General features: G+C 44.5%; 1 protein-coding gene across 12 annotated transcripts in view; it reads right to left on the reverse strand.

The window, feature by feature from the left end:
* Nucleotides 1-1,678: 1,678 nt before the first annotated feature.
* The window catches only part of SEC22C (SEC22 homolog C, vesicle trafficking protein), a 219,751-nt gene continuing 194,962 nt past the window's right edge, over nucleotides 1,679-26,467 (reverse strand). For all 12 annotated transcript variants that reach the window (XM_069211005.1, XM_069210997.1, XM_069211008.1 and 9 more), the window contains one exon: nucleotides 1,679-8,905. In XM_069211005.1, the coding sequence (XP_069067106.1) occupies nucleotides 8,705-8,905 (201 nt within the window). In that variant the 3' untranslated portion in view covers nucleotides 1,679-8,704. The remainder of the gene's footprint in view (nucleotides 8,906-26,467) is intronic.

Below are 26,467 nucleotides of genomic sequence, written 5' to 3' on the forward strand. Positions count from 1 at the left end.
GCGGCTACTGGAGTGGCTACAGTAAGGTCGGTATTGAAGATGACACCCAGATGTTTACTGGGGTCGCACCGAGAGGGAATGTGGCCAGGGATGCTGCACAGTTTTTCTGAGGCCAAGCAGCCACAGACATTCCCACCAATTTCTTGGGATTAATTTTACTACTTTTTCGACATAGCCTAATGTGTATTTAAAAGTAGTGAAAAAAGTTCACAGCTTTTTTTCCTCTCTGACTTTCAAGTGTCAGTTGACATACTAAAAGACACAGGCTTCGCCTTGAAAAATGTAGTAAGAACTAGAATAGCTCAGAAGTCCCACTAACACTGGAGTTAGTTTTTGCTGATTTCTATCATATGTTAGCTTACGAGAGAAAAGTATCAGTGAAACAGTGAAAAATTACGAACAGCCGTTGTATAATAAAAGTATTTTTATTTTTCCACCGTATTTTCACATATGTACATCTTATATGCTTGCATTATGTTCAAATTACATACATTAAGCCATAAACGTTGAAAAGCAAAAACATGATTTTGTAAAGATGTCAATCATCCTTTAATAAAGCATCATTTTGGGGGTAAAAAGTGGCTTCAACGAGACACTTTGATACCGTTATATGTAAACTTGACTGTCACATTGTGTAGCCTTAAGATTATGCATTGCAATGCCAAGACTAGAATGCACCTAGGAAACAGAACCACTATGGTCCCTGAACATCATTGCAAAAGGATGTTCAAAGGGCACTTATCATCAATCTTCTGAAACTGCATAAGCACCATTCAAAAACTATCAAGATTCAACCCAGTATTAAAGAAAGTAATAGGTCAACAAATATGCTTAGGTATTTAGTAGAAATTGTTCTTATGCGATTAGTCTACAGGACAAGTGACAAACATAGGGGCCCATTAGAAGTTGCCTGGTAAATGGAAGTGGAGATACCGGGAGCAGATAAATCAATTCTGGTTACTATCTCTAACCCAATTACCAGCCATTTTGCATTTTTGGGCCACAATTACAGGAAATGGCAGACCTGGATTTAACAGGTCCAATTTTGCTAATTTCCGTGGAAGCCCTGTTCCATGCGCATTTTCAGGAGGAGGAAAATGTGTGCGGAGACCCTTTAGGTTTTAAATAGGTGTTTCTGCTCCCTATAAATATTGAAATCATGAGGGTTGGGACACCCCTTCACATGTCTTAAAGGGCCCAATTACAAGCTGCACTGTACTGTGGAAACGCTGCACTGGTAAACACCAGAACCAAATGGTGACACCCTGCCAGAACCATGGAACTCCATGTTCCTTCCTACGGAATGGTGAATAACCACATGGACCTGGTTTTTCCAGGAAAAAATCTTCCCAGGTTTCCATATTCCATGGTGCTAGTGTGGGAGAGGGAGAGAGAAGGAACACGGGAGGACGTGGGTGGGTGGGTGAAGCATTACATGCACCTCCAGTGCCACAGAAGAGGGCTGGGCAGGTGCTTAGCCTGACTGCTCATACAATTTGGCTGCCTGGATTTTTCAGTTGGTTCTCACACCTGGATATTCTGGAATATTAACACTGCAGCAGTCATCATCAAGTGGACGGGTATCCCACACAGAGATACTGCTTCACCCAACTTGTAATTAGGGGGGCCCATTGTGACAGAAATACGTTGTTCTAACAAGGCTGTGACTATATATCTGGTTAACAAGTGTTTTTTTTTTTTTTTTTTAAAGGTGCAACTAACAGCTTTCCTATTGCGGAAACATAACTGAAGGTCTGAACTGGGTGTCGGCAGAACTCGCAGAATTTCACTTTGCAGAATTCTGCGGTGTTACATTAAAAACTTAGCGCAATTCTGCGGAGTTTGATGAGCAGTTAGAAAACGGTATACTACGCTGTCCACGCTGATATTTAGTGCCAGGAGCTTGTTCCGTGCAGCAAAATCAGCTCGACCGGCACAGTGAAGCACCCAAAGGCACTGCTGCTGGGCCGCTCAAGTAGATTTTCTACTCGAGCTGCAGTTTTTCCAACGCAAACCACTCGTGTTTGGAAAATCTCACCAGATGCGCTCCTAGCGCCTGAAAAACACGTTAGGGGATGCCAATTCTCTCTCGCCAACTTACTGATAGCGAGTCTCGTGCAAGAAAAAACTCTGCCATGCAGCAGACTGCAGAATTTGTCTGGAACTCTGCGTTAAATGCGTAACAAGGAGTTGTCAAAACTTTGCGAACTCCACCAGAGGAGCAGACATTTTCACCTACCACTAGTCTGAAGTAAACTATCAGCAACAAAACCGATCTTTTGATTAGTTAGTTAACTACTGGAGTATTAAATGAGAAGAACATGTAAATGTAGAAGTACATTGTTATTTTGAAAATAAATCCCCATTTAAAAAAAAAAAAATTGGTAACATAGTGTAGAGTAATATCATAAGTTCAATTAAAAAACACAGCAGTGGCTGCTATTTGTTTGGAAAAGGCCAGAGTTTAAATCGAATGGGTTGATTCTCAAAACGTTTATAAAAAAAAAAATCAAATATAATCACTCTATCTTTTCACTAAAGATCTAGGACTTTTCTTCAGTTTAACAAGTGTACATGTGCATTTGACCATGTAACGTTTTTCCCTTGACCAACAATATATTTTTTCTGGAGGAACTCTTATCACCCACCTGCATATGTCCCCAGTAATTACAAAGGTCTGTGTGAATGTTTCCACCCATTTTGCCAACTGAGCCCAACTTTTATTTGTATTTGTAGGAAATATGTGTGTGCAAAAGAATAGATAACATTTTTGAGAAGGTTTTCTAATTCACAAAGTTCCATCTGCAGAGCCAATAACCAAAGATACTGAATTCACAAATCGGGTTCTGTAATTTATACCTATTGATAGCTTTGGAATGTACAACTTATTGAAGAATCAGGCTTCTCAGTTGATTCCTAAAGCTTTTAGTCTTTTTGAGGGCAATAACAAGGATACCACTTGGTGGATGATTTTCAGAAAATATAAAAAACAAATCACACTTTATATTATCATTATAAAATTAAAATATATCGGGCCAATTATTAACATATAACAACAAAACACAGAGATGAATATACAAACAAAACCTATACAGTTTGGAGTATTTCAAGCAATAATGGTTTTGTAATATTGGGAAGGAAAATTTGGTTTTGGTTCCCAGGTGAATTCGCAGATGCAGCATTTTCTACTTCAAATGTAGGTTCAAAGGTCTCCACATATACAAGCAGAACACCATACCATAAATAATAGCAAAAAGAAGAGCCTTACTCAATGCCTGGAGAGTCCAATTTGCGATATCTTACTAGAGAAACTCCAATCGTAGTGTACATACCCTTACATTCAACTAAATCGTTGCACTTTCTCCATAGTGTAAAGTCACTGACACCTGCAATCAGAGCACGAAGCAAAGGCATTCTCTGTAAGTTTACCATGATGGATTTACACAGCTCAGTCTACAAACTAATGACCCCAGGGATTTTAAACAAGGGACATTTATGCTAGCATATGACCCAAATAATATTAAATATTTTCTTTCCACCTCACATGAATGAAACATTTTATAACCTCCAGACTTCAGCTTCGATCAAAGTCGCCATATAAACAAGCACTGGCAAAGCTTATAGGTCTGGATTTAATGTGCTAATACATACATGCTGTATTTGTGCACTCGATGTCTCCATGTGTTACCATATTAAAACAGGACCTAATGGCTTTGCCAGTGTTTGCTTTTTTAAAGCAGGTAGATTGTATGCCCTTATGCCTGTGTGTATGTCTGTAAGTATATATGTGTGCATATATGTGCAATCCGTACACAGTTCCTGATTAGAAGACTTAAAAAGACTTCATAAGTAAAAAAACACAAAACAAAAAAATTGCTATGTGCAAAGCATGAGATAAATAATTTAATGTGTGATGATTAGGTGTATTTTTGAGATGTAAAATAGCCTGTAACGCTTTGCAAGGCAAGCACCCAATAGGATGTTGATTAACACATTAAACAGCCAATAGCATGAGGTGAGAGACACATACTCCTCTGTGTGGAGCCAAATATGTACGCTTTAAGGAATATTTTAGCAAAAGTTCATGCAGGGAACTGGGCTGTCAAGTTAAACCTATATAATATTAGGATAAACTTAGGCCTCACCCTGAAAGGGGACTCTGAGATTCATCAGTGATTCTACGTAAGATACCCACGCCAAATAACAGGTTGTTACAGGAAAGTAGTTTTTCCTTCTTCAGCTTGGTATCCGCTATAGATTCAAACATTGAAAATGGAGTGTGGGGCAGTCAACATCTAAAGAGAAGGTAGAACTAAGAAATTAACGTCTACCTAAACTCGTTTTTAAGACTGACAAAGCAACTGAGTTAGCCAATGTTTTGACACAGCCTTACAGCACAGACTACAAGAAATGCCTAATGTGACTATCCATCCTCAAGATTCACTAAAGGGACAGCGTAAAGAAACACACTTTTATCTTGTATTTTTTTCAAGTTCCTTACCGGAAACGAGATGCCCAACAGAACAGAGTGATACAAATGTCCAAGGAAGCATGAGCAGAGCCTAAATCCTTTAAAGGTCACATTCGCAGACAGGTCTTTTGATCAAAGAATATGCAAGGAATCAACAACTTTAGCAGATAATGGATGTCTCTACATTCATGTGTAAATGGCCTCCAAAGCATGCCTAGCATCTATGAGCTGCATCCAGGATTAAGACTTCTCTCACATGAAAAAAAACATAGACTGTACAAAAGATAAATGGGAAACGTTGCATAAATGTACAGGCATCTTTGAAAGGAAATGACCCACATTAAACATTCAGCTCTAGTAAGCATACATCTATTTGTATTCAGTTCCAATTAAGGTGAGCTTATACAGAACCTAGGACCATTTTAAACATTCTAGAAACATGATTATAAGCTTAAATTAACTGCTTACAAATATAAAACAATGGTGTCTTACCACCTATATCAGGTATATTATAAAGCCCTCGTTGGTGCGTAGAAATGTGTAAAAGACAAAATTGTATTTTTTAAATTACAGGACCAATACCTGTAGGTCCAGCGCTTTGATTATCTCTTTTGATAAAGGCTTTTTACTACCTCATGTCTAGCTTACACTGAAGATAACTATCTGTCTGTTCACACTGGAAACTACAAGAAGTAAACTCTTTTGTACTTCAAGGCTAAGTGGCAGGGGCCGTGGTGGGGGCAGCTCATCTGAGTCATTCTACATGTAGTATAAGCAAATATTATTTAATAACATTTGGGGGTATGGTAAATAACTGGAGTTTGTGAATGGATCTGAAGGTGCTGCTATATCTGATAGTTTTGAGCATTCTCCTGTCTACTCTCTTACAAATTGGAATGCATTATCAGATATCCTTCCTATTATGTGGGTACTGCACGCAGATTTACAATATACTTAGTCAAAATGAAAATGAATTAAAAAAGTTGGCTTGTGATGGCGAATGATCGCGCCCAACTTTTTTCCAAATAACTTGCTGCTCATCTCTGTCTTTTATATCCTTTCCTTTGTAGACTCTACGGTCATTTGGATTGAAACAAAGACTAACCTATACCAAACCATTGTCTCCTGAGGGCTCTTCCATTTTGTTAGCGATCATTCTTACAGCCTTCAACTTGCCAAGAGTCCACTCACCTCCTGCCTTTAAGAGAGGTTGCAGTATGACACTTTGTTAAGAAATTCTAAATAAAATCTTGAAATATCTAGTCAGCAATGCCTGGACTTTGCCTAGCTGCCAAATGTGCAAAATGTATAGTATGTCCAAGGGGCAGCTGCAAACTTATCTGAGAAACATGCAATAGATTGCCTTCTTTTCCGAAAATCTCTTCAAACCTGTAACAAATAGTAGCATGAATTTATTCCCTCCTAAATCAATCTGTTTGTTATGCAGATTTGTCTTCCCAAGTGCTCCAATATATAGTTCTCCCAAAACACAGACATACAGTTCAGGCTAGCAGTAACTGACGTTCATCTATTCTCAGATTCAATAAAGGACTCTTAAAGAGATGGTCCCATCACAATGTAAGTATATGAGCTAGGTGCTCTATTTATCAGATGCTGTGCTTTGCTGGTTTACCAGTGTCATATCAAGAAAACCTTACACAAAAAGGCACAGAATCCTTAATATTGTAAAATTAGTCTACAGAGTCTGAAAACGAAAGAACTATGCTTATTGCTTTTGGAACAGAATTCTAAATTAAATAGCAGCTCTTTTACTGCACCTGAATAAAAACAGTCTTTTGTGTCTAAAATCCTTTAATACAGGTATAAAATCTTATAGTCACTTCAATCGTTCTCAGTATTAGAAAAGGTTTTCGTGGCTGCAGATTCAAACAGCACTTTTTCAGCACCCATGTCAGAAGTAGAAAAACCAATGTGCTGACGGGCTATCTTTGTAGGAGGTGTTTTTTTCACTTTCAATGTTAGCATCTCCCAAATAAGCTTTTGTATTCTTTATTTAGGTAGAATAAACAGAATGTTTCAACATGAAAGATTTGACTATATGGGGATATGGATCTATCTCTTCATCAGAGGACTTGGCAATAATAATCAGCCGCTGTGCCTTGCATTCAGAATTTTTATTTCTATTTCACTGTAAGTTTAGTATTTCAAAACCTAAGCAAGCCAAAGCAAGCCAATCAGGATACCCTGTGAACACACAGAATATTGTAATCCTCCAGCCATATACACTATTACAACAAATCCAAAACATTGCCTCAAGGGTGTTACAAACATGGGATCTATTTATAAACATTTCAAACAGGCCTTAAGTGTTCAACATTGAAGACCAAGTAAAATAATATAAATTATAAAACACAGCAGCAAAGAAGATACTCTCAACACCCATATCAATACTGAAAGATTAAAGAAATTACTATGAGAACCGTTAACCCTGCCACAATCTCTGTCAATATTCTAAGTGTGTAAAGGCCACATGTACGAAGATCAGGTTTTGTGAGTCGCAAATTGCGAGACTTAGTGACTCGCAATTTCTGAGTCGCAAAACCTGATGTACTATAGTGTCAATGTTTGTGATTCGCAATGGGGCCGCAAATGACCTACACCTCATGAATACCCATGAGGTTTGTCGCAATTTGTGACCGCATTTGCGGTCGCAAAACAATCATACATCGGGACTGCAACTTGCAATTAGGTAGGGAACGCCCCTTCCTAATTGCGACTCCAAATCCTTTTTGCGATTCGGTAAATTGATTACCGAATCGCAAAAATGGGTCTGTACATACCAAAATGCTTTTTTCTCGTCGCAAATGGCCCAATTCTGGGAATCGGGCTGTTTGCGACAAGAAAAAAGGTACGTACATGTGGCCTTAAATCTATTGAAGGTGCACTTTAGGGGAAACTTAACAAACTTAATAAAACAGATTGGTTGTGCTCCACAAAGCATAAAGCCTAGTGGTTTTGTTCTTTTTCAGGGAACCGCTGCAATTGGCCATGGCTATTAGAGAAACTGTAACACGTACATATAAAAAAATACTTTGTACATTAAAAATGTAAGACCAGTGGCATTTAACAGAATATACCAATTACAAGTCACACCAGAACACAAGAATGTTTAGTGTACATGCTATTACCAGTTGAAGACCGTAAAAAAACAATGCATTACAAAAGCGTTTGTTCCTCGTTTATCAGCAACACAAGAGCTCAATCAACAAAAGTCACAAAACACAAATCCTGGCTATCAGAAGGATTTGGTCATACTATTATAAAAAAGATAGGAAGGCATGAGAAAAATCAATTACTTCACGATTTGAGCACACATATAATTGGCATACGGGCTGCATCGGGCCCCTAAGGGGAAACTGAAATCTTCTAATCTCAAAAACGCTTCCAGGAAAGTAAGAATAAATCAAAACCTGAATCTGCACAATATTTAACAGACCCCCACATTTATGACAAACAGATTAGAGTGGTTGTAGAAGACATTTAACAAATTTGTGTGTAAAATGTAAAAATAGGACTTGCTAGTTGTTCAATATTGTGGGTACAAGCAGAGTAAGTCTTTGAGATGCTTGCAAAACTTGCATGTAGCAATGACTGCTTAAACGTCAGGCCACATCAGACTCGGTGAACTTCGAAGCAAATTGAAAAGTTATGTGTGGGCCGTTTACCTAAGGATGGTTCATTTATGGCCTGATGTCTCACTTGTGCAACATACAGAACCAAGCAACATACAGAGCCAAGCAACTGAAAACTATCGACTGGGACACATGCTAACCTACCTATGAACAGCATAAAGAAAAAGCCAACTCAGCCACTTCTGCTTTAAAAATATGTATACACTTAGTAGAAAAGTATAAATACTTAACGCCAAATTAGTTTTCAGACGCAGCAACATACAAAAATATCCTTTGGATGTTCTATTTGTTTATCCCTTCTTTGAAAGAAAAAACATTAAACTTCTAAATTGCCATTTACTTTAGGTTCCTCGTAATAAAATGAGTGATTTGTAGATTAGGTTCAACCTCCATTGGATAGCCTGTAGGAAAATCTATCACAAGTCACCTCGATTTGGAAGTTGAGATAACACGAAATGTCACCTTTTTTCTCCAAAGACTGGATTATTTTTCTGGTTTCAGGCGTGGACATGTAGTGGTGATGCAGCTGTGTGAAACTGAGGGCTATGAAAACTTCATACCAAAAGACATTTTTGAGTTTTCAAACTCCACAGTCCAGCTGCTTGTCTAAAGGTTTTCTCATTAATATTTGATGTGCAGAAAGAAAAGCTACACCAGAGTGGAAGACGATTTGCCATAGGTTTCTTAATCCATACAAGTATAGGTTGCAAAAGCAAATAAAGGTCAACAGTCCAACAGTCTTCAGTCTTCGATCAGTACTGTAGAACAGGTACAAGTAACACTAAAACGACAAAATGGTATAAATAATGTTAGCTCCACAAATGCAAACATGACCTAATGTACAAACCAAAAATCAAAGAGTATTCCCGGGGTGTATTATCCATACATAACCAACCATAAATCTTGAATCGAAAGGCAAGGCAACAGCATAGGTCATCATAACAGCAAATAAAGAGCATGACTGCGAAATTATCCCTATATCTGGACAATTTAACCGACTGTGAGTTAAAACTGTATTTAACAAGTATCACAATGTCAGTATACAGTAAAAATAGTAATGAAATAATGAAGGTCACTTAAATAGAATAGTAACAAAATAACACAAATTAAGGTGCAACCCATGGCACTCTTGTTACACATAATGCACGTTGTTCGTCATTAACTGGTCATTAATGCAGAACTGGTTGTAATGCAATTAGAAACAGGTAGGATTGTGATTCTCATGTCAAAATGGTAACTTCTAAACCACTGTTTGCGAGCACTAGTTCGGTATGATCACTAAGAAAAATTACAAACAGCACAAAATATCAATAACGTGGCCTGCCTTGAAGTAAAACAAGATTTGAGAAGGGTAAAATCATGACTCCCAGTAACACTGTGACTATGAATCCACATCAAGGGGCAAAGATACCAGTACTGAAGTAGTGTAGTTAACAGTCTGATGCTTGAAGATAATTAGGGCAGTGGCTTAACGAAACTTGAGGGAGCCCCTGCAAAGTACATGGAGCCCCCCTCCGGACTTACTCAGGAGCTCTCAGGCCTGGGTACTACGCCAAGGAGGCCCTCTGGAGCTCAGGGGCCCACCCGTACCACGGGGCTGTGGGAGCCTTTGTTACGCCAGTTAATTAAGGGCCACAAAAGTACAAAAGAGGACCAAGCAGGGCCTTTTTGAGCTTTCTCTTTTCAGCTACCATGCAAGACGTATGGTACTGACCTTGTGCCAATTTAAATATGGTCAGACATCCCATTCAGTGAGGCTTTCGGATCCCAGGTCAGTCAAGCTGGTGATGGGCTGATACTCATGCCTCACCAGGCGGAGACTTGTAGGTACCAGTAATGGCTAAGAGCCGAGGCGGTGTCCCACAAAATGGTGACACATACAATAAGCAACCATTGGTACAAGGAGGGGTTGCACTCACCAGTCAGAGTAATTTCTCATCTCATCCCATTTTCCCAGTCTCTGGTGTGGGTGCAGTAGGCTTCTTGGGCTGGCTATCGACTTCCACACAAGAAACATTGGAGCAGCAAAGCTTCAGTAGGGCCTGAAGATTCGTTTTAGCCATAAGAAAATGGACAGCATGGAGCTGCACATTCAAAAAGCACCTCGTTGGTCCAAGTCAATAAGGGTGCTTCCCAAGCTTGACTAGAGTTTATTCGACATTCCTTGGTAATTGGACAGCAGTACAGTACTGATTTAAGCATGCATTATAACGGTTTCAAAATCCAACTCAGGTTGGAGCATATGTCCCTCTTTAGGGAGGTTGCTGGGCAAAGAGGCCTTTTCCTGCTCACTGAATGCACTATGGGGTCTACTCCCTATCTGATACTAAGCAGGTATATTTCACAAGAAGTTCAGGGAAAACGTGTGTATTCCGCTCAGACAGGACTTACATACAAAGAAAGCAGAGATGGAAGAAGTGCGTGAATGGGATGCCTTTGGTGTTTCTTAGTGGTCAGCAGCCATCAATATTTATACCAAAATGATGTTGGCGATCATCTAAGTGTATCTCTAGCAATAAGTGCACCAAAATGACCATCATCAGGCTTTAATCTGCACTTGCTCCAACATGTGGGAAAAATATTGCAAGGCAATTCAGTTGACATTTAATAACCTTTCCAATCAAGGAAAAAATGCACCATGAAGGTGCGCCATTTGCCTGTCGTTGCCAAAGGTAATTAACTTACACGGGGAAGCCAGTAGACATATCCCCTGGGTGCAGGTACTGCTGACCAAAACCAATATAAGTGCTGTGGCTAGGTTGGATCTGGCAAAGTGGGTGAGGAGGCTACTCCCCTGAGATTACAGGGTGGAGAAATGCATTTAAAATATAACTTATTTTAAAATAGAAGGTGACCCTAAGCAGAAATATAACTGCAGTTTGCAGGATGTCATGAGGTCAGACACCCACAGAAAATAAGACAAAAAACGAAGGACAAAAACATATTTCAGGAATGGAGTCACCACATGTTAAACATATTCATTCAAAATCAAGTCATTTTGCAGCAAACTGTGTTTTGGTGAAAGTCCTGTGTAAGGCTTGGAGAAGCTGGTCCACCGTGCCTTTTTTTTATTTTTTTACTACACCTGTGTCTTTCTATTAGTGGACTCGCCAATTCTGAAAATGCTAGGAAGGGATTTGTGATAAATCCGGGTAGGAGGGTTCCAGGGCGGTCAGAATGTACTGGGCTCCAATTGTAACACTTCGAGTATCTTTCTTCCGGTGTCCTGCGACTGCATTTAGCAGCTGACAGTCAGAATAGCAAGATAGACAAGTCCAAGGCTTACTCAGGGGAGGTGTTGTGGACTAGAGACTCAGAACTCACCAATGATACATACAAAAATGTAATAAATCGTTGTCTAGTCAGTGCCTTTTTCTTTAAAACGTAATAGTATTACACACAAAACTAACTACTATGCACAAAATAACAAATATATATAGACTGGCAGATGGAAAAGTTTATGGGGACACCCATTAAAAGGGCTTACAGCCTACAGGGGGGCACACAACAAAGATAGGTCACCCAGGCCATAAAAGCCCCCTTAATGTACACTGGACCCCTATGGTAGAGTCAGCTCTAACGGCTTGCCCTATCAGCATGCCTTAACCCCTACCTAAAACAATTCCTAACCCTCACCCCCTCAAATGTGCAAACATGATGAGTGTATTAGGAAAAATTGAGGCATAGTGGCGCTGCCAGGGCGTCACCACAATAATTAAATGCAGAACATAAGTCCTTAATGCTAATGAAATATTTCAGATGTTATTATATGCTTTTAATTTTTCATTTCCGTACCACAAATGAGCATTTATTTTAACTTTCATGTGCATATACTATAGAAATAAAATATTTAAACAGTGAATATTTCGTGACAGTCATAGTTCCTACCAACAAGATCCACACACTAGTGTTAAGGCTGAGCAAGAAATACCTCTGGCACAGGCCATTGTATTATCGTGAATACAGTAATGTATGGTTGTGTGGTCTGAACAGTTCAATCGAACAAGTTTCATTTTTTCAGACAGTTCTAAATAGGTCAGTTAGGGTTATTATTTTGTGTTAAATATGTGCTCAAGTTGCATGAAATCTCTGGCCATTAGAGAGGCTAACAACCAATTACCAAATTAGTTCTAGAATTCTGTGTTTGCAGTGAAAATGTATTAAAGCTGAAGCGCCTAACAACCTACCACAGTGGTTCCCAACCTTTTGACTTCTGTGGACCCCCATTTTATCAATACTGGAGCCCTGGGACCCCCACTGAATCATTATTGGAATCCGGGGACCCCCACTGAGTCATTACTGATAGCTGGAACCTAATATTATTACATTTTCTAAGAAGTCGTGGACCCCCTGAGGAGGCTTCGCGGACCCCCAGGGGTCCCCGGCCCACAGGTTGGGAACCACTGACCTACCACATCTGATTTCAAACTATTGGCCTGGGCTGGACTGGGAACCCAAAGCAGCCTTAACATTTTTACCGGACCAGCCCGAGGGTTGGGGGGTGAGAGGGTTGGAGATTAAGGGTGGTGGGTTCAATTGTGAAGCACCACTCCTTTTGTTACAAGGGCCGATACTGCAGCACTGCTGCAAAACCGGCCCCCAGTAACAAAAACGGCCCGCACTGCTGCAAAAACGGCCCCACCCTTCCAACGTCCCAGGGAAACACCCGATACCCTCTATGGCCAGTTCAGCCCTGCTAGTGACTAAGTGCAAACAACAAAAAACACTGAGTGGCTGTGGGCAAGGTGGGAAACACTCTCCTGAAAGACTTTATGGTATCAAAGTTTACTCTTTCTCCCTTTTTAAAACTATATTGATGGTTTATCTTGAATCTAATACAGCTTGAACTTGTTTAGGGTTACATTTTTAGTGGGTTCTTCTGCAGGCTATGTTGCATTTGTTGCATGGGAGCTGCTTTATATTATGTATTGAACCTGTATGATGTGTGAATGTGGATGCAAATACAACTTTACACTCAAGATCATGTGAACATGGGCAGAAATTTGCCACAACACATTATATAAATCATTAGGGGGGCCCTCATCTCCCCAACTGTGTTAAAAATTATCACAGAGTAGAAACTGATAATGGCAGACAGGTTGTTGCAAGGATTTGGCAATATGTCATGGTATACGGGTGGAACCTCATATTCTGCACGAGCAGTCACAGACAGCTTAGATCTGGCCTGTTACACTAGGCCCCCCTTCTAATGGATAAGGGCCTCAAATTAATCTCCTTAAACATCCGAGGCCTCAACTCTCCAAATAAACGAAAACAGGGCTGAAGTTATATCCAGCTTCACAACCCTGACACACTTTTCCTGCAGGAGACACATCTCCAGGGCATAGATTGCCACAGAATGGTACACCCTTGATACCCCTTTTGCCACTGGGCCTCTACAGACTCTAAAACGTTGGGGATGGGGAGCGTATGTAAACCACTCTTAGGCTTTAATATCACTAAAGTCATAAGAGACAGGGATGGCAGGTATTTTCCTTTACATATGACTCGCAAACAGCAACGGGTCATGCTGCTCAACATATATGCCCCTAACAATTCACAGGACTCCGACGTATCTTATGCATACAACTACAGGGGGAAGAGGAATACATAATCATGGGAGGGGATTTTAACATGGTATGGGACCCTGTGATGGATAGGAATTCTACCTCATATCAATGTACTGGAGCCATGTCCACACAACTGAAAAGAGAAATAACAGATCTGGGCCTCATTAACGCCCGGCACTGTACGCACCCCGACTCTAGAGTTTATTCCTTGTTCTCCCATGTCCATTTCTCCTACTCACGGATAGATTATCTCTTTTTGATATACTTCCTTCTAAGAACGCTTCACACTGCTGAGATATCAGCTATGTCTATCTGGGATCATGCTCACATTGAATTGACAAGGCTGTCATCCTCACTGCACGCAAAAACCGCACCACGTGGCATTTGCACCCTTGACTTCTCTATGACCCAGTTGATTTGGAGGAGATACGTAAGGGTATAGTTGATTGATATACATATAACATTAACCAGGATGTCCCCTTACATACAATATGGGATAGATTCAAAACTACCATTCAGGGGGTAATTTCATCTATAGCTATCGCCAGAAGCAGAGAGAACTGATTAGTAGAAAATAAACTTACTTCTGTGATAAAAGCACTAGAGAACCAAGACAAATCATCACCTACTCGCTGCCTCAAAAGACAGCTAGCTGTCTTACAGGGAAAACTGCATGTACACTGGACTAACAGAGTAGAGCGGTCCCTCCTGGCACTTAAAGATATTACGAAGCAGGTAATAAGGTGAGCACACTACTAGCTCACAGGCTACACCAAGTCCAGACAAAGGCCCACATAGCCAAAATTAAGCCATCAAAGGGGCGATCGTCAATCAGAGAGTGTGTTAAGTGGAAAGAATTCACTGACTATTATCAAACCCTTTCTAATTCTGAAGAGGCCCAGCCCATAAGGATACCGGTTTACCTGGTAAATTGCACCCAGGACCCCATACGGCCCCACCACCCAGAGATTTTGGAGGCACCCATCACACTAGGTGAACTTCACCGCGCAATGACATTACCACCGGGCAAAACCCCGCGGCCAGATGGCCTACCCGGTAGTTTCTATAGGCTGTTCTTACCAAAACTGGGCAATCATTTGGTCAACCCACACACCACTTTCACACCTGAAACTGGCCTCACTCTCTCTAAACCACTGCAGGGATATCACTCATCCTCAAAAATGGGCAAAGACCCGTCACTTTGCTCCTCGTATCACCCTGTTGAAGACACAAAGCACTTGACTAAGATTTTGGGGGTCATTCTGACCCTGGCGGCCGGTGGCAGCCAGGGCCACCGACCACGGGAGCACCGCCAACAGGCTGGCAGTGCTCCCACGAGCATTCTGACCGCGGCGGTTCAGCCGCGGTCAGAAGCGGAAAGTCGGCGGTCTCCCGCCGACTTCCCGCTGCTCGGGGGAATCCTCCATGGCTGCGGAGCGCGCTCCGCAGCCATGGGGATTCTGACACCCCCTACCGCCATCCTGTTCCTGGCGGGTCTCCAGGCCAATGGCATGGGCACTGCAGGGGCCCCCGTAAGAGGGCCCCACTGTGTATTTCAGTGTCTGCAATGCAGACACTGAAATACGCGACGGGTGCAAACTGTACCCGTCGCACCCCTGCAACTACGCCGGCTCAATTCTGAGCCGGCGTCCTCGTTGCAGGGGCATTTCCTCTGGGCCGGCGGGCGCTCTTTTGGAGAGCGCCCGCCGGCCCAGAGGAAATGTCTGAATGGCCGCCGCGGTCTTTTGACCGCGGTGCGTTCATTTGGCGGCTCCCTCCAGGCGGAATGAGCCCCTTTGTCCCTTAGACTCGAACACCATCTCCTACACCTTAAAAAGCCTTATCAAGTAGGTTTCATACAACATGGGCAGGGAGCTGATAACATCAGACGACTGGCACAACTAGTACATAAAGCACAGCGCTATCAGATACCGGCAGGCCTTCTCTCGCTAGATGCGGAAAAGGCCTTTGACTGAGTTTAACTGGGACTTCTTGAAAGCAGTTCTAACTAAAATAGGAATGGGTCCAATCATGATTTCCCGAATTACGGCATCTATGTGACCCCCATGGCGACCATTCAAATGAACGGACAGTATAATGACCCCATCGCCATTCGCAGAGGCACAAGACAGGGCTGGCCTATGTAACACTTCTTATTTGCACTGGTGGTGAAACCACTGGCCATCTCCATATGGCTCACCAAAGAAATATCGGACATCCCTGCTGGGGGGCAAATTCATGAGATTAATCTATTTGCCGATAATCTCCTACATACTCTCTCTCAACCTCTCACTTTCCCCTTGCTGTGGTTTCTCACTTCAAAGGATTCGAGGCAGTCTCAGACTTTAAAATAAACCTGTTTAAATCCAGAATACTCAGTCTATCAGTCCCTGTACAGGACATACCTCAACTGCAAGCTTCGGCCCCCTTTCAGTGGTGCTTTGACAAGATTAAATACCTGAGACTGTATCTCAGACCCACACTCACCACATGGACAAACACAAACTACCTCCCTGCCCTTAGGCCGTGCTATTTTTGAAGACCTTCAGAGGTAGAAACACGTCCCCATCTCCTGGCTGGGAGGGTGATGTGGTCAAAATGAATATCTTACCTCAGGCCCTTAACTTATTCCAGACTTTATGTACCCTATACCTCAAGATGACATTGCACAATTGCAATTGGATGTTGGCATATACACTGGAACGGGAAAGGCCCCAGAATATCCAATGCCCGTCTGTTGCAACCCTGTGCTAGAGGAGGACTAGCCTGTCCTAATCTCTCAGAATATTACTGGGCAGCACATCTGAGATATATCCCGGGAATGGGCAGCCCAGGAGAGTGAAACCCACTGTTACATATGGATAGGGCAGTGGCCTGAAGACCACTGTGGGACCTGCCTGGATGCCCCGATATGCCTGCCCCTGTAGCATGCACATAGCCACCCCCACCAAGACGGTTACCGACATTTGGGACAAACTGGCACTTAAAAATGGGCTTTCCACCTTCCCTACTCCTAACACCCCAATTGCTCGCAACCCCAAATTTACAACTCCCCTAACCCCGAGCGCCATTAGAAACCGGACAGATAATGAATGCAGAACCCTCCTAGACCTGGTTGCAGGGACGGAAAAGGAAAACCTTTGATCAGTGCAAGTCGCAATTTCACTTAACAGACAAAGGTAAGATGCAATAACTTCAGCTAAGACTCTGGGCTGTACACCCATCTGTTTACCCTAACATCGTTAGACTATACACGCCATTCCAAAAATGAGTGTGATCGTACAACAGCTCACGAGTCATCCCTTAACTTGTACTATGATACAAAACTCCACTACCCATCCTACTCACCCATACCAATCAAAGTGGAACACGGGAAATACAGACAAGATAACACCTAAACAATGGGTCACTTCATGGCATGACAAACCCGGAACATACCAGTCTCTTTTTTTAAGGGAAGCAGCTTATAAACTTATGCTTCAATGGTACTCAACACCGTCTAGCCTAGCCACCATATATGAGGGGTTATCCGATCTGTGCTGGCGGTGCTGCAGCGCCCCTTGAGATTTCTGCCACATCAGGTGGTCCTGCGCCCCGATTGCCACCTTCTGGAAAGTGGTCCTTAGTCATATCAAAGCCATAGTGGGATACCCTTGTCCTGCGACATATCACAAGGTGATCCTAAGCCTACGGCCCACGACTCTCAAAGCAGTGACACAGGCGGAATGGACGCTCATTTGTTATAAGCTCCACGCAGCCAGACTACTGATTGAATTGGCTTGGAAACAAACAGCTGCACCCAGGATGGCATAATGGTTTAGCAGGCTGTGGCATGTATGAGCCATGGAACAGCTCTCTCCTAACTTGACTAGGACGGACACGAAATTTAAAGTGATGTGGCGTTCCCTTATTCATTACCTCAAATGCATTGAATTCACATGCTTTAATCCTCCACGACTCAGGGTTTGCAAGTTTTCTCAGACCATTAATGAGTTTTAGTGATTTACTCACCTTGCCTGCCACCTCAGATGACCAATGGAACAATGCCACTGACCGGCCACCGCGAGGCAGAGGAGGCGGACTGGGCCTAGGTGAGGCAGGAGGGCCTGTGGCGAGTTGAAGAGCGGAGGCTGGGGGGGAGAGGACTAGAGGTGAACACCCCCCCCGCTCTCTTGTGCTGTTACCATATCCTACTCACAGGCCCCATCGCTGGAAAGCGACGCGGAGGGCCCCTGCAGGGAGGAGGGGTCCCCAGCGGCGAGGCCTACCTGACACGCTGGAGCTGCGGACCAGCGGCGCAGGAAGGAGAAGGAGGGAGTGCACTGCTGTGGCAGAGCTGGACTGGCTGTAGGATGAGCGGAGTCTGCGGGGGCCGGGCAGCGGTTGGAGGCCTCCTCTCTCTTCCCTGACTTTTACATAACCGTCTTATCCCCCTTCTCCCCTCTCAGCCCCGGGTTCTCACCAGCGCACTGGAGGTAGAGGTGTGCGACCGCTGCCTGGAGCTGCGGTCTAGGGGAGGGGCCGAGGCAGCGGGAAGAAAATTATGAATGGACGTCCCCCCCCTTTGCACGTGGGGCCTTCAAGCAGCCTACGGACACTGCAGAGGCGGGCCTCCTTGGCATGACGGCGACACACACAGATTGAAGGAAATTGACGTGGAGAGGCGCCTTGGCCCTTGGCCCTCCCTCCTCCCTCCCCCGGCTCGCATCTAGACGGGATTGGCAGCCGAGCATACGTCCTCTGATCCAACTGAACATAGTGTAGTTACTGCGCCTGGCTCCGGGGAGCTAAATACCGATTGAAGATAACTGTGTGCTAACTGCCCGCGAGAGGGACCGCTATGGGTAGAAGAGGATGGTCTAGTGCTGGCCCACTGGGAGACCACGCCACCGGTTGCTCCAGCGATGCGGAGCCACGATGCAGCCCCGGCTCCCACCGACTATGAGGACAAGCTGGACAAAATCCTGGAAGCCATCGAGCCACTTAACAGAGTGGATGCGGTGGCGATAGAGGTCACCTTGCTCTGTGAAGACCAGAAAAAGCTGTATACAAGGGTGACAAGCGTGGAGAGTGATCTCAGAGACATGCGACCATCACTGGTGAACATGGAAGAGACGGTCAGGTCTCTCACAGACAAGACCAGTGAACTTGAGCGCAGGGCAGAGGATTCGGAAGGCAGATCCAGGCAGAATAACATCTGTGTAGTGGGATTCCCGGAGGGGGCAGAAGGATCAGACCCCATCCAATTTTTTTAATCTTGGCTGGCGCAAAGTGTGGGAAGGGAGGCTTTATCCCATCCCCACGTTACCTCATAGAACGCTCGCACAGAGTGCCAGCTCGCAAACCACCGGCTGGAACGCCACCCCGACCAGTATTCATTCCCCTACAGAGACAGAGAAACAATACTGAGGAAAATGCGCTTGGAAACACCACTCCAGTATGAAAGCTCCCAGGTCTCTTTATTTCCAGGCTACACAGCCATGGTCCAGCGCAGCGGGCCTCCTTCACAGGGGTTAAGAAATGCATGTGCCAGGTTGGCCTCACATACTCCTTACTGTTCCCAGTTAGACTCAATATAATAGCTAATGAGATCAGCTTCTTCTTCACTGAACCCACGGACGCCTGGGACTGGGTTGGAGCAACACAGATTCAAGACCTCCGTGGAGACGCCGCCGACTATGCGGTCTGATCGAATTAAAAGGAAAAAGCGTACTGGAACAACCCTGCAGGGCACCACTGCAGATTAGAAGGAAAGGTGCCCCCACCTCGGCCCAGGCACGGCTGGAACAGAGACAAGCCCTTTCAGCTGCGAAGGCACTGTGGTATGAAGACGGACAGGCCACACCACAGTTCAATAACAGGCGACAAACTGACTCTGAATCTGAAGCCTCTGTCAGTGAGACCCTCTCCAAAGTCCTGCCGGGGGTAACACCACCAGATATGCTAATATAGCAGGAAACTTATGATCAGTACAAAGTGCGCTCTGACCACCCCCTGGCCTGTTGGGCTGCTCGCCCCTGATGAGTAAGACTACTGACTAATGTACTTAAATGATGGAAAGGGGATATAGCAATTGGTAATATATTATGTATTATGAGTCAGGAGGCGCATGTGTAATGAGTCAAGACAAAATGCACTATCACAAGCTAGCCAGCCCCCACCCCACTCCTGGGGGCCCGCGGGTCATGCTGTAGGGCAAAATGGAGACCCCATTTTCTGGGATTATGTGTTCATGGTTTGGGTGTTCCCCTATGTTTGGGGCCACCCTGGGATGGGAGTTTTGGGTGTTAGGTCAAGCTATAATCAAGTTCAAAGAAGATGCAAGACAGGCAGAAGCGCAGACATAGGCCTGACTCAGCAGGGAGTAACGGTTAACTCCCTATCATGCTCTCTACACTGCTGATCAAATGGCAGACATTAAGATAATAACTTGGAATGTCCGGGGTCTGGGTACCGCCCGTAAAAGACATGTGGTACAACAATATATGCTGCAGGAGACTCACATAGCCAGAGGCGACGAGATGAGGCTACCACAGAGATGGCCAGGGCAATCCTATTGGACCACGTTTTCAAGGTTTGTGTGCGGAGGTATGGTGTGGGACGGGTGGGAGTGCCATTTCAATCCACTGACAAAGACATAGACCCAGATGGCAGGTATGCCTTCGTAGAGTGATCCCTGGATGGTAGGCCTGTGTCACTGGGAAGTGCTTATGCCCCTAACGACCACCAAGCTGCATTCCTCGCACACCTGCCGGCTGTATTAGTTAAATGGGCACACCTTCTGTGGTTGGTGGGTGGGGATTTTAACAGTATATTAAATCTAGACTGTGATCGCTCACATCCCCCACTGTCAACGTCACAGGTGCAGCAGCACAGTTCTCCCAGTGGATACAGCAATGGGCACTGCATGACTGCTGGCAAACACTACGCCCTGATACAAGGAAATTCTCCCACTGTTCAGTACCACATGACCTACATGCCAGATTAGACTATTTGTTGTGTCACACCTCCCTACAATTATTCGTTACTGCAGCAGAATACCTTGGGAAAACATTCTCTGATCATAATTTATTAGTGGTCAACTTTTGATTGATGGGGGCAGCCACGACCGCTGGTCCCTACATGGTGGCTGCAGCCGGGGGCGCTAGAGGACCGAGGGTTTCAGGAAAGCACACGAGATGCTCTAAAACAATACCTAAAGGTCAATTAGAACACGGCAACCTCCCACATGGTAGAATGGGAGGCGCTGAAGGCAGTACTGCGCAGACACTGCATTCGCACAACAGTGGGGGTTCGTGCAACGATACACAGAGAGAGAGTAACCGTAGAGACTAAATTCTGGGAGCTAGAATTGCAGGCACAGGACTCCCCGGAAGGCAGGAGCCTACTGCTTGCAGCCACGGAAACTCATGCCCGCCTCATAGAACAACTCCGCTGCCTTGACTTTAAGGCATTTCAGGCGCGGATGCATGCTGAGGAAGACAACAGGGCACCTGCTGGCCTGACTGCTCCGTAGCTCGGCCCCCATGCCGCAGACCACAGCAATAAGGTTGTCTCCCACAGGCTTACTTACCAATCAAGTAGACATACATGATGCATTCACTGCCTACTACCGAAACCTATATAATCCCCCACTGCTGAATAGAGCCCAGACGATACAGAACTTCTTGCAGGGAGTGACACTACCAAGCATCCGATCTGCTGACGCAGAGGCTCTAAATGCGCCTCTAACAACCCAGCAAATCAGCGAGGCTGTACAGGCCTCTGCCACTGGGAAGAAACCGGGGATGGACGGATACCCCACTGAATTCTATAAAACCTAGTTACCATTACTAGCACCTAAACTGCTGGAGGTGTACCAGACGGCGCTACAAGAGGGTAGACTCCCCCAGACATTATGAGAATCCTTGATTATATCTCTTCCTAAGCCGGGGAAGGACCCTCAGGACATGGCCTCCTATCGACGACCCGTGTCATTGCTTGGGTCCGACTATAAAATACTGAGTAAACTCATAGCCTCTAGGTTATTACCCCACTTGCCCTGACTAATACACCCAGACCAGAACGGCTTCATCCCTGGTAGATCTACAACGCTCAACATCCGTAGGTGATATTGAATCATGGAACGGTCTCCGAAACACTGGCCTTACGCAGTAGGTCTAGTGTAGGATCTGGAAAAAGCATTCAATATACTGGACTGGAACTACCTGTTCTCCACCATCACTGCCCTTGGCATAACTGGCCGCTTGTATAGCCTTATACAACTTTTATATGTGAACCCCACGGCCCGTGTAGGGCAGTGCATCTCTCTCTCTATCCCAGTGGCAAGGGGGACACGCCAAGGCTGCCCCATCTCCACTGTTGTTTGTCCTGGCTATGGGGCCCACTAGCTCAGAAGCTTCAACAGCAGGCTGCAGATTGGGAGATTCCGCTGTGCGGAACCATGCATGTAGTCTCTTTGTATGTGGATGACGTACTAATTTACATCCGGGATGTAAGGCAAGATATACATGCTATAACTAAGATATTAACTGACTTCAGGGCAGCAGCGGGCCTAGGTGTCAACTGGTCCAAGTCATGTCTCTTCTCCTTACATCCCGGCTGCCCAGTACAGCGGAAATTCAAGATATACACTGGGAGGCTAACACTGTTCGCTATCTAGGCATAAACATCTGCCACGCTGCGCAGGATCTGCTGGACAGAAACCTCACAAGCTATTACAGCCATACACTCACAGATGTCCTGCTGGAACACACTGTCACTTACAGTTCAAGGGAGAATTGCGCTGTCTAAAATGGTCGTGCTGTCGTACCTGTTGTATTTTTTTCATAATCTCCCTATAGTTATACCTAGAAAGTTCTTCTGCATGCTGCATGCTGTTTTGGGGGCCTTTCTCTGGAACAAAGGCAGATGCCGAGTGGCGCTAAGTAAGCTCCAACTCCCGGCCGAGAAAGGGGGGTTGGGAGCCCCCAACTTCGAGTATTATTATTTAGCAGCACAGCCGCAGTGGCCGGCATCTTGGTTGGCGGGGAGACTACTGGACAGACTGGGGCAGCGTACTAGTGCTGATGCCCAGAGCTTGGTCCGAGAAACTTTCCTTCCATCTGCTACACCGCCTTCACAGTGCAGCGCGCTTCTATCAGTAACATATATAAGTTATAAACGAAGCATTAAAATAATGCCTTGTTACAGGGGTATTCCCCCAAAATTAAACTTGTGGCGTTTAGGTCTTTCCGGTCAAGGATAGGCCTAGCGGGCATGCAACGGTGGGAAGAGGTAGGAGTAGACACAGTGGGAGCATTATTCCATGATAAAGTATTTAAATCTTTCGATCACCTGCATACTGAATGGGAATACCGAGAGGACAGTTCATAGAACATGCTGGGTTTACTGCTATACTGACCCATTGGTGCACGCGCTCCACGTCACGGGCAGAGGGAAGAACCTAATCACTTGGCTCAACAGGGAACTAGTACACACAAAGACCCCCTGCAGCTATTGCATGCGAGATGGGAACAGGATGTGGGTAGGGAGTTCAGAGATAAAGAATGGGGTAGAGTGCTGATATACCACAAAAACGTTTCCAGACCCGCTAAATTCCAATACGTACACTACACTATATTACACAGGGCTTATCTAACTCCGGATGAGCTAACTAGCATGTTTGGACCTAGTTATTGTGCCCTCTGTGTCATGAACCAGTTGCCAATATGCTCCACATGTTCTGGTCTTGTCCAGAATCGATCCGTTTCTGGGAACAAATAATTGGGGTCGTCACATAGTTAACCCAATGTGCGGACCTATATAAGGCAGAAAGCGTCCTGCTGGGCCTCTCCTTTACCGCTCCAAGCGAGCAGCTGTAACAAATCGCTTCATTGACCTGGCGCTCCTTATAAGCAGAAGAGCTATTGCCAAGAGTTAGAAATCACCAACGTTACCGACACTCTCCCATTGGGGGGTGCCACCTTGTTAAAATGGGGCAGAGCAGAGGAGACTGCACTTAGGCGGGAAGAGTCCAGAGGATTACGAAGAGTTCCAATTGCACGTGGCTGGTGCATGAATATGCAGGAGCTGCATGAGTACTGCAAATCAATGATGCCTTAGGGAAGGTGCCTTCATGAACGTGAGAAGGGATACAGAGTCCTAATTGGTAAAGGTATTGACCCCCCCACCTCCCTGTCCCCTAGCACACACACCCCCAGATTGCATGTCGACTCCCCAGGTTGGGGCCTGCGGACAGTGGACACCTTGCTATTGAGGACTGTAAAAGTAGAGAATTGGGGGCCTGGGGACACCATGTAGGTGTAGACATACCACCATACCATTTTGACAATACCAAAGATCCCTGTGAGACTGCCTGCTCTATCCTCCTTAAGAAATGTAATATGCCTGTTTGTAATGCTGATGTCATACCATAGCTATAAATCTTCCAGTTTGCCTGTTTTGCTTACGTTAAGTTTGCTTGTTCATTCAAGGTTGGAACCAGAAGCTCCTGTCTCAACATAACAACATGTATGTACAACTGCCTGTGCATTGCTATAATCACTATCAGCTTTATACAGTACCATTATGAATGTTCTAATGTCTAATTTGGAAAATATTAAAATGGTTCAACACTACTCTTCTGTGTACTTGGCTGATCTTCAAGATGCTTTGACTGGATGCTCTCCTTCACCTTCCTTACTTTGCCGCGCAACTAACGCTGGTGATAGAGTCTACTGCAATGTTATACTGTCAAGTCAAGGACAAACTGTCATGGATACCAGGTTTAATTATTGCAATGCACGCCTCTTTTGCAAACTTTAATAAAGAGATTCAAACAGAAAAAACAAAAAAAAAATCATCACAGAGCATCATGTAATATTCCAGAGAAAAAGCACTAGCATCCCTCATGCAATGGGCAAACACCCCTGCAGCACTTCAACCAGCTCCTTAAACCTTGTCAAGGAAATTGACCAGCCACAGTCCACTAGATAAAATATTATACACGATGATTTGTCTCACTTGACAATCATTTAATTATTATAAGGTGCAATGAAGTGTTGAATGGTAACCGCTGATCATTGAGGCAACATGAAGAAGTGGACAATGTGTCCCTATGAAATATGCAGCAGTTCTAGTTCCCATACAAATTGGTCCAGAAAGCTTTAACTATACTCATCACTCAACTTGTGTGATTTCAATGATGGGTCGAATATATTACCTATTTTACAGCTTCTTCTCTATCTCAAATCATAAACAAGCATATTAACTGCATGCTTGTGTTTGTCGTTGCTTTATACTTCTATATTGTTGTTGGAAGGTTTCGTTTTGTTATCTTATAGGAGCTTAACGCTTTTCTGCCACTCACGTAGTTTCACTACATAAATACTAAGCTAAACTAACGAAACCATGCAACACTGTTGTCAAAGTCATGGCTACCATTTAAAAAAAACATGTGGGTGCGCAGGTCTGTACGGCTCTGCCACGGGCAGTGAATTTCAGTATTTTATGACACAGTGTTGAGATGACTCCTGCTTCAGACGGTTGGACGGTGATTCAGAGCGACTCCCGAGTCCTGTTTGAGAAGAACAATTGTGCTGGGAAAGTGGGGGACGGGAAGGTGTGGGACGGAAAAGGTTAACAGGTAACCAGATGTGGTAATGTTCATGCAATTGCAAATTAAAACCTTATAGGTACAAATGTATTAAAAGTCAGCTGAAATCCAGATAAGGCTGTGGACCAATCCAATCACATATATAATAAAATAATAACATACTTGACAAACCGGAGATTAGATGCAGCCAGTTCACAAAGGCCAGTTAAATTGGGAATAATAAACTGCTGCTTTTGAACTGGCACTAACTGGTGATTATAAACTAATGGTTGAGTAAGGGTAGAAAGTTTGAGAACTGTGCCTCTTGTATAGTACCGAAACATAACACAATATTGTATCCTTTGCCCTGTTATCACATGTATATAGCATAATAATAATGGCCAGAGCTGCTGACTTTGGACCTGGTGAACCAAGTTCGAGTCTGGGCTAAGTATTTTTTTAGCGCTCTGATGTGTACTTCACTAGTTCACGTTCTGCCTGCAGCACATTCTAGCCTCGGCATGTACCCTTCGCTGACTTCCAGAGACAAAGCACCTGTGGAGTCCAAAGGAACAATGGCAAACAACGCACCAGGTGCAAGCAGCCCAGTCAACCGGGAACAATAAACTCAGCAGCAGCCACTGGAGGCGGCTCACACGGCTCACGGTCCGGGTACAATAAACTCAGCAACCGCTGGAAGAGGGGAAGGTTAGACTCCGATGTGATTAACACAGCAAACCCAGCAGCCGTTGGAGGTGGCTCAGTCTCTGGGTACTATAACCTCGGCAGCTGCTGGAGGCAGCTCGCTCTCAAGTACAATAAACCGTACAGAGGTGGAGGCAAATCACTCTGAGGGTACAATAAACTTCAGCAGCTGCTGGAGAAAGGTCTGTCTCCCAGTACAATAAATTAGCACCTTATGGAGGCAGCTCAGTCTCAGGTGTCAATAACACAGCAAATCCTCAGTCGGTGGAGACAGCTCAGTCACAGGATGCCACTGCAATAAAAATCCAGACAATTTAAGAAAGCAGTTCAGTCAGCCTCGAACCCGGGTCTTCAGTCTTACTCCAGGAGAGAACTCCTATTAATGAGTGGCAAAGAGAGGGGAGCATTCTGGGCAGAACAGGCATTCATCCCTACTCGCATTTGGGGGGGGGGAGCGGGGGGGTCACCTTCTGAAGGGACACGGCACACCATG

The sequence above is a fragment of the Pleurodeles waltl genome, chromosome 10, assembly GCF_031143425.1.
Source record: "Pleurodeles waltl isolate 20211129_DDA chromosome 10, aPleWal1.hap1.20221129, whole genome shotgun sequence".
Classification (NCBI taxonomy): Eukaryota; Metazoa; Chordata; class Amphibia; order Caudata; family Salamandridae; genus Pleurodeles; species Pleurodeles waltl.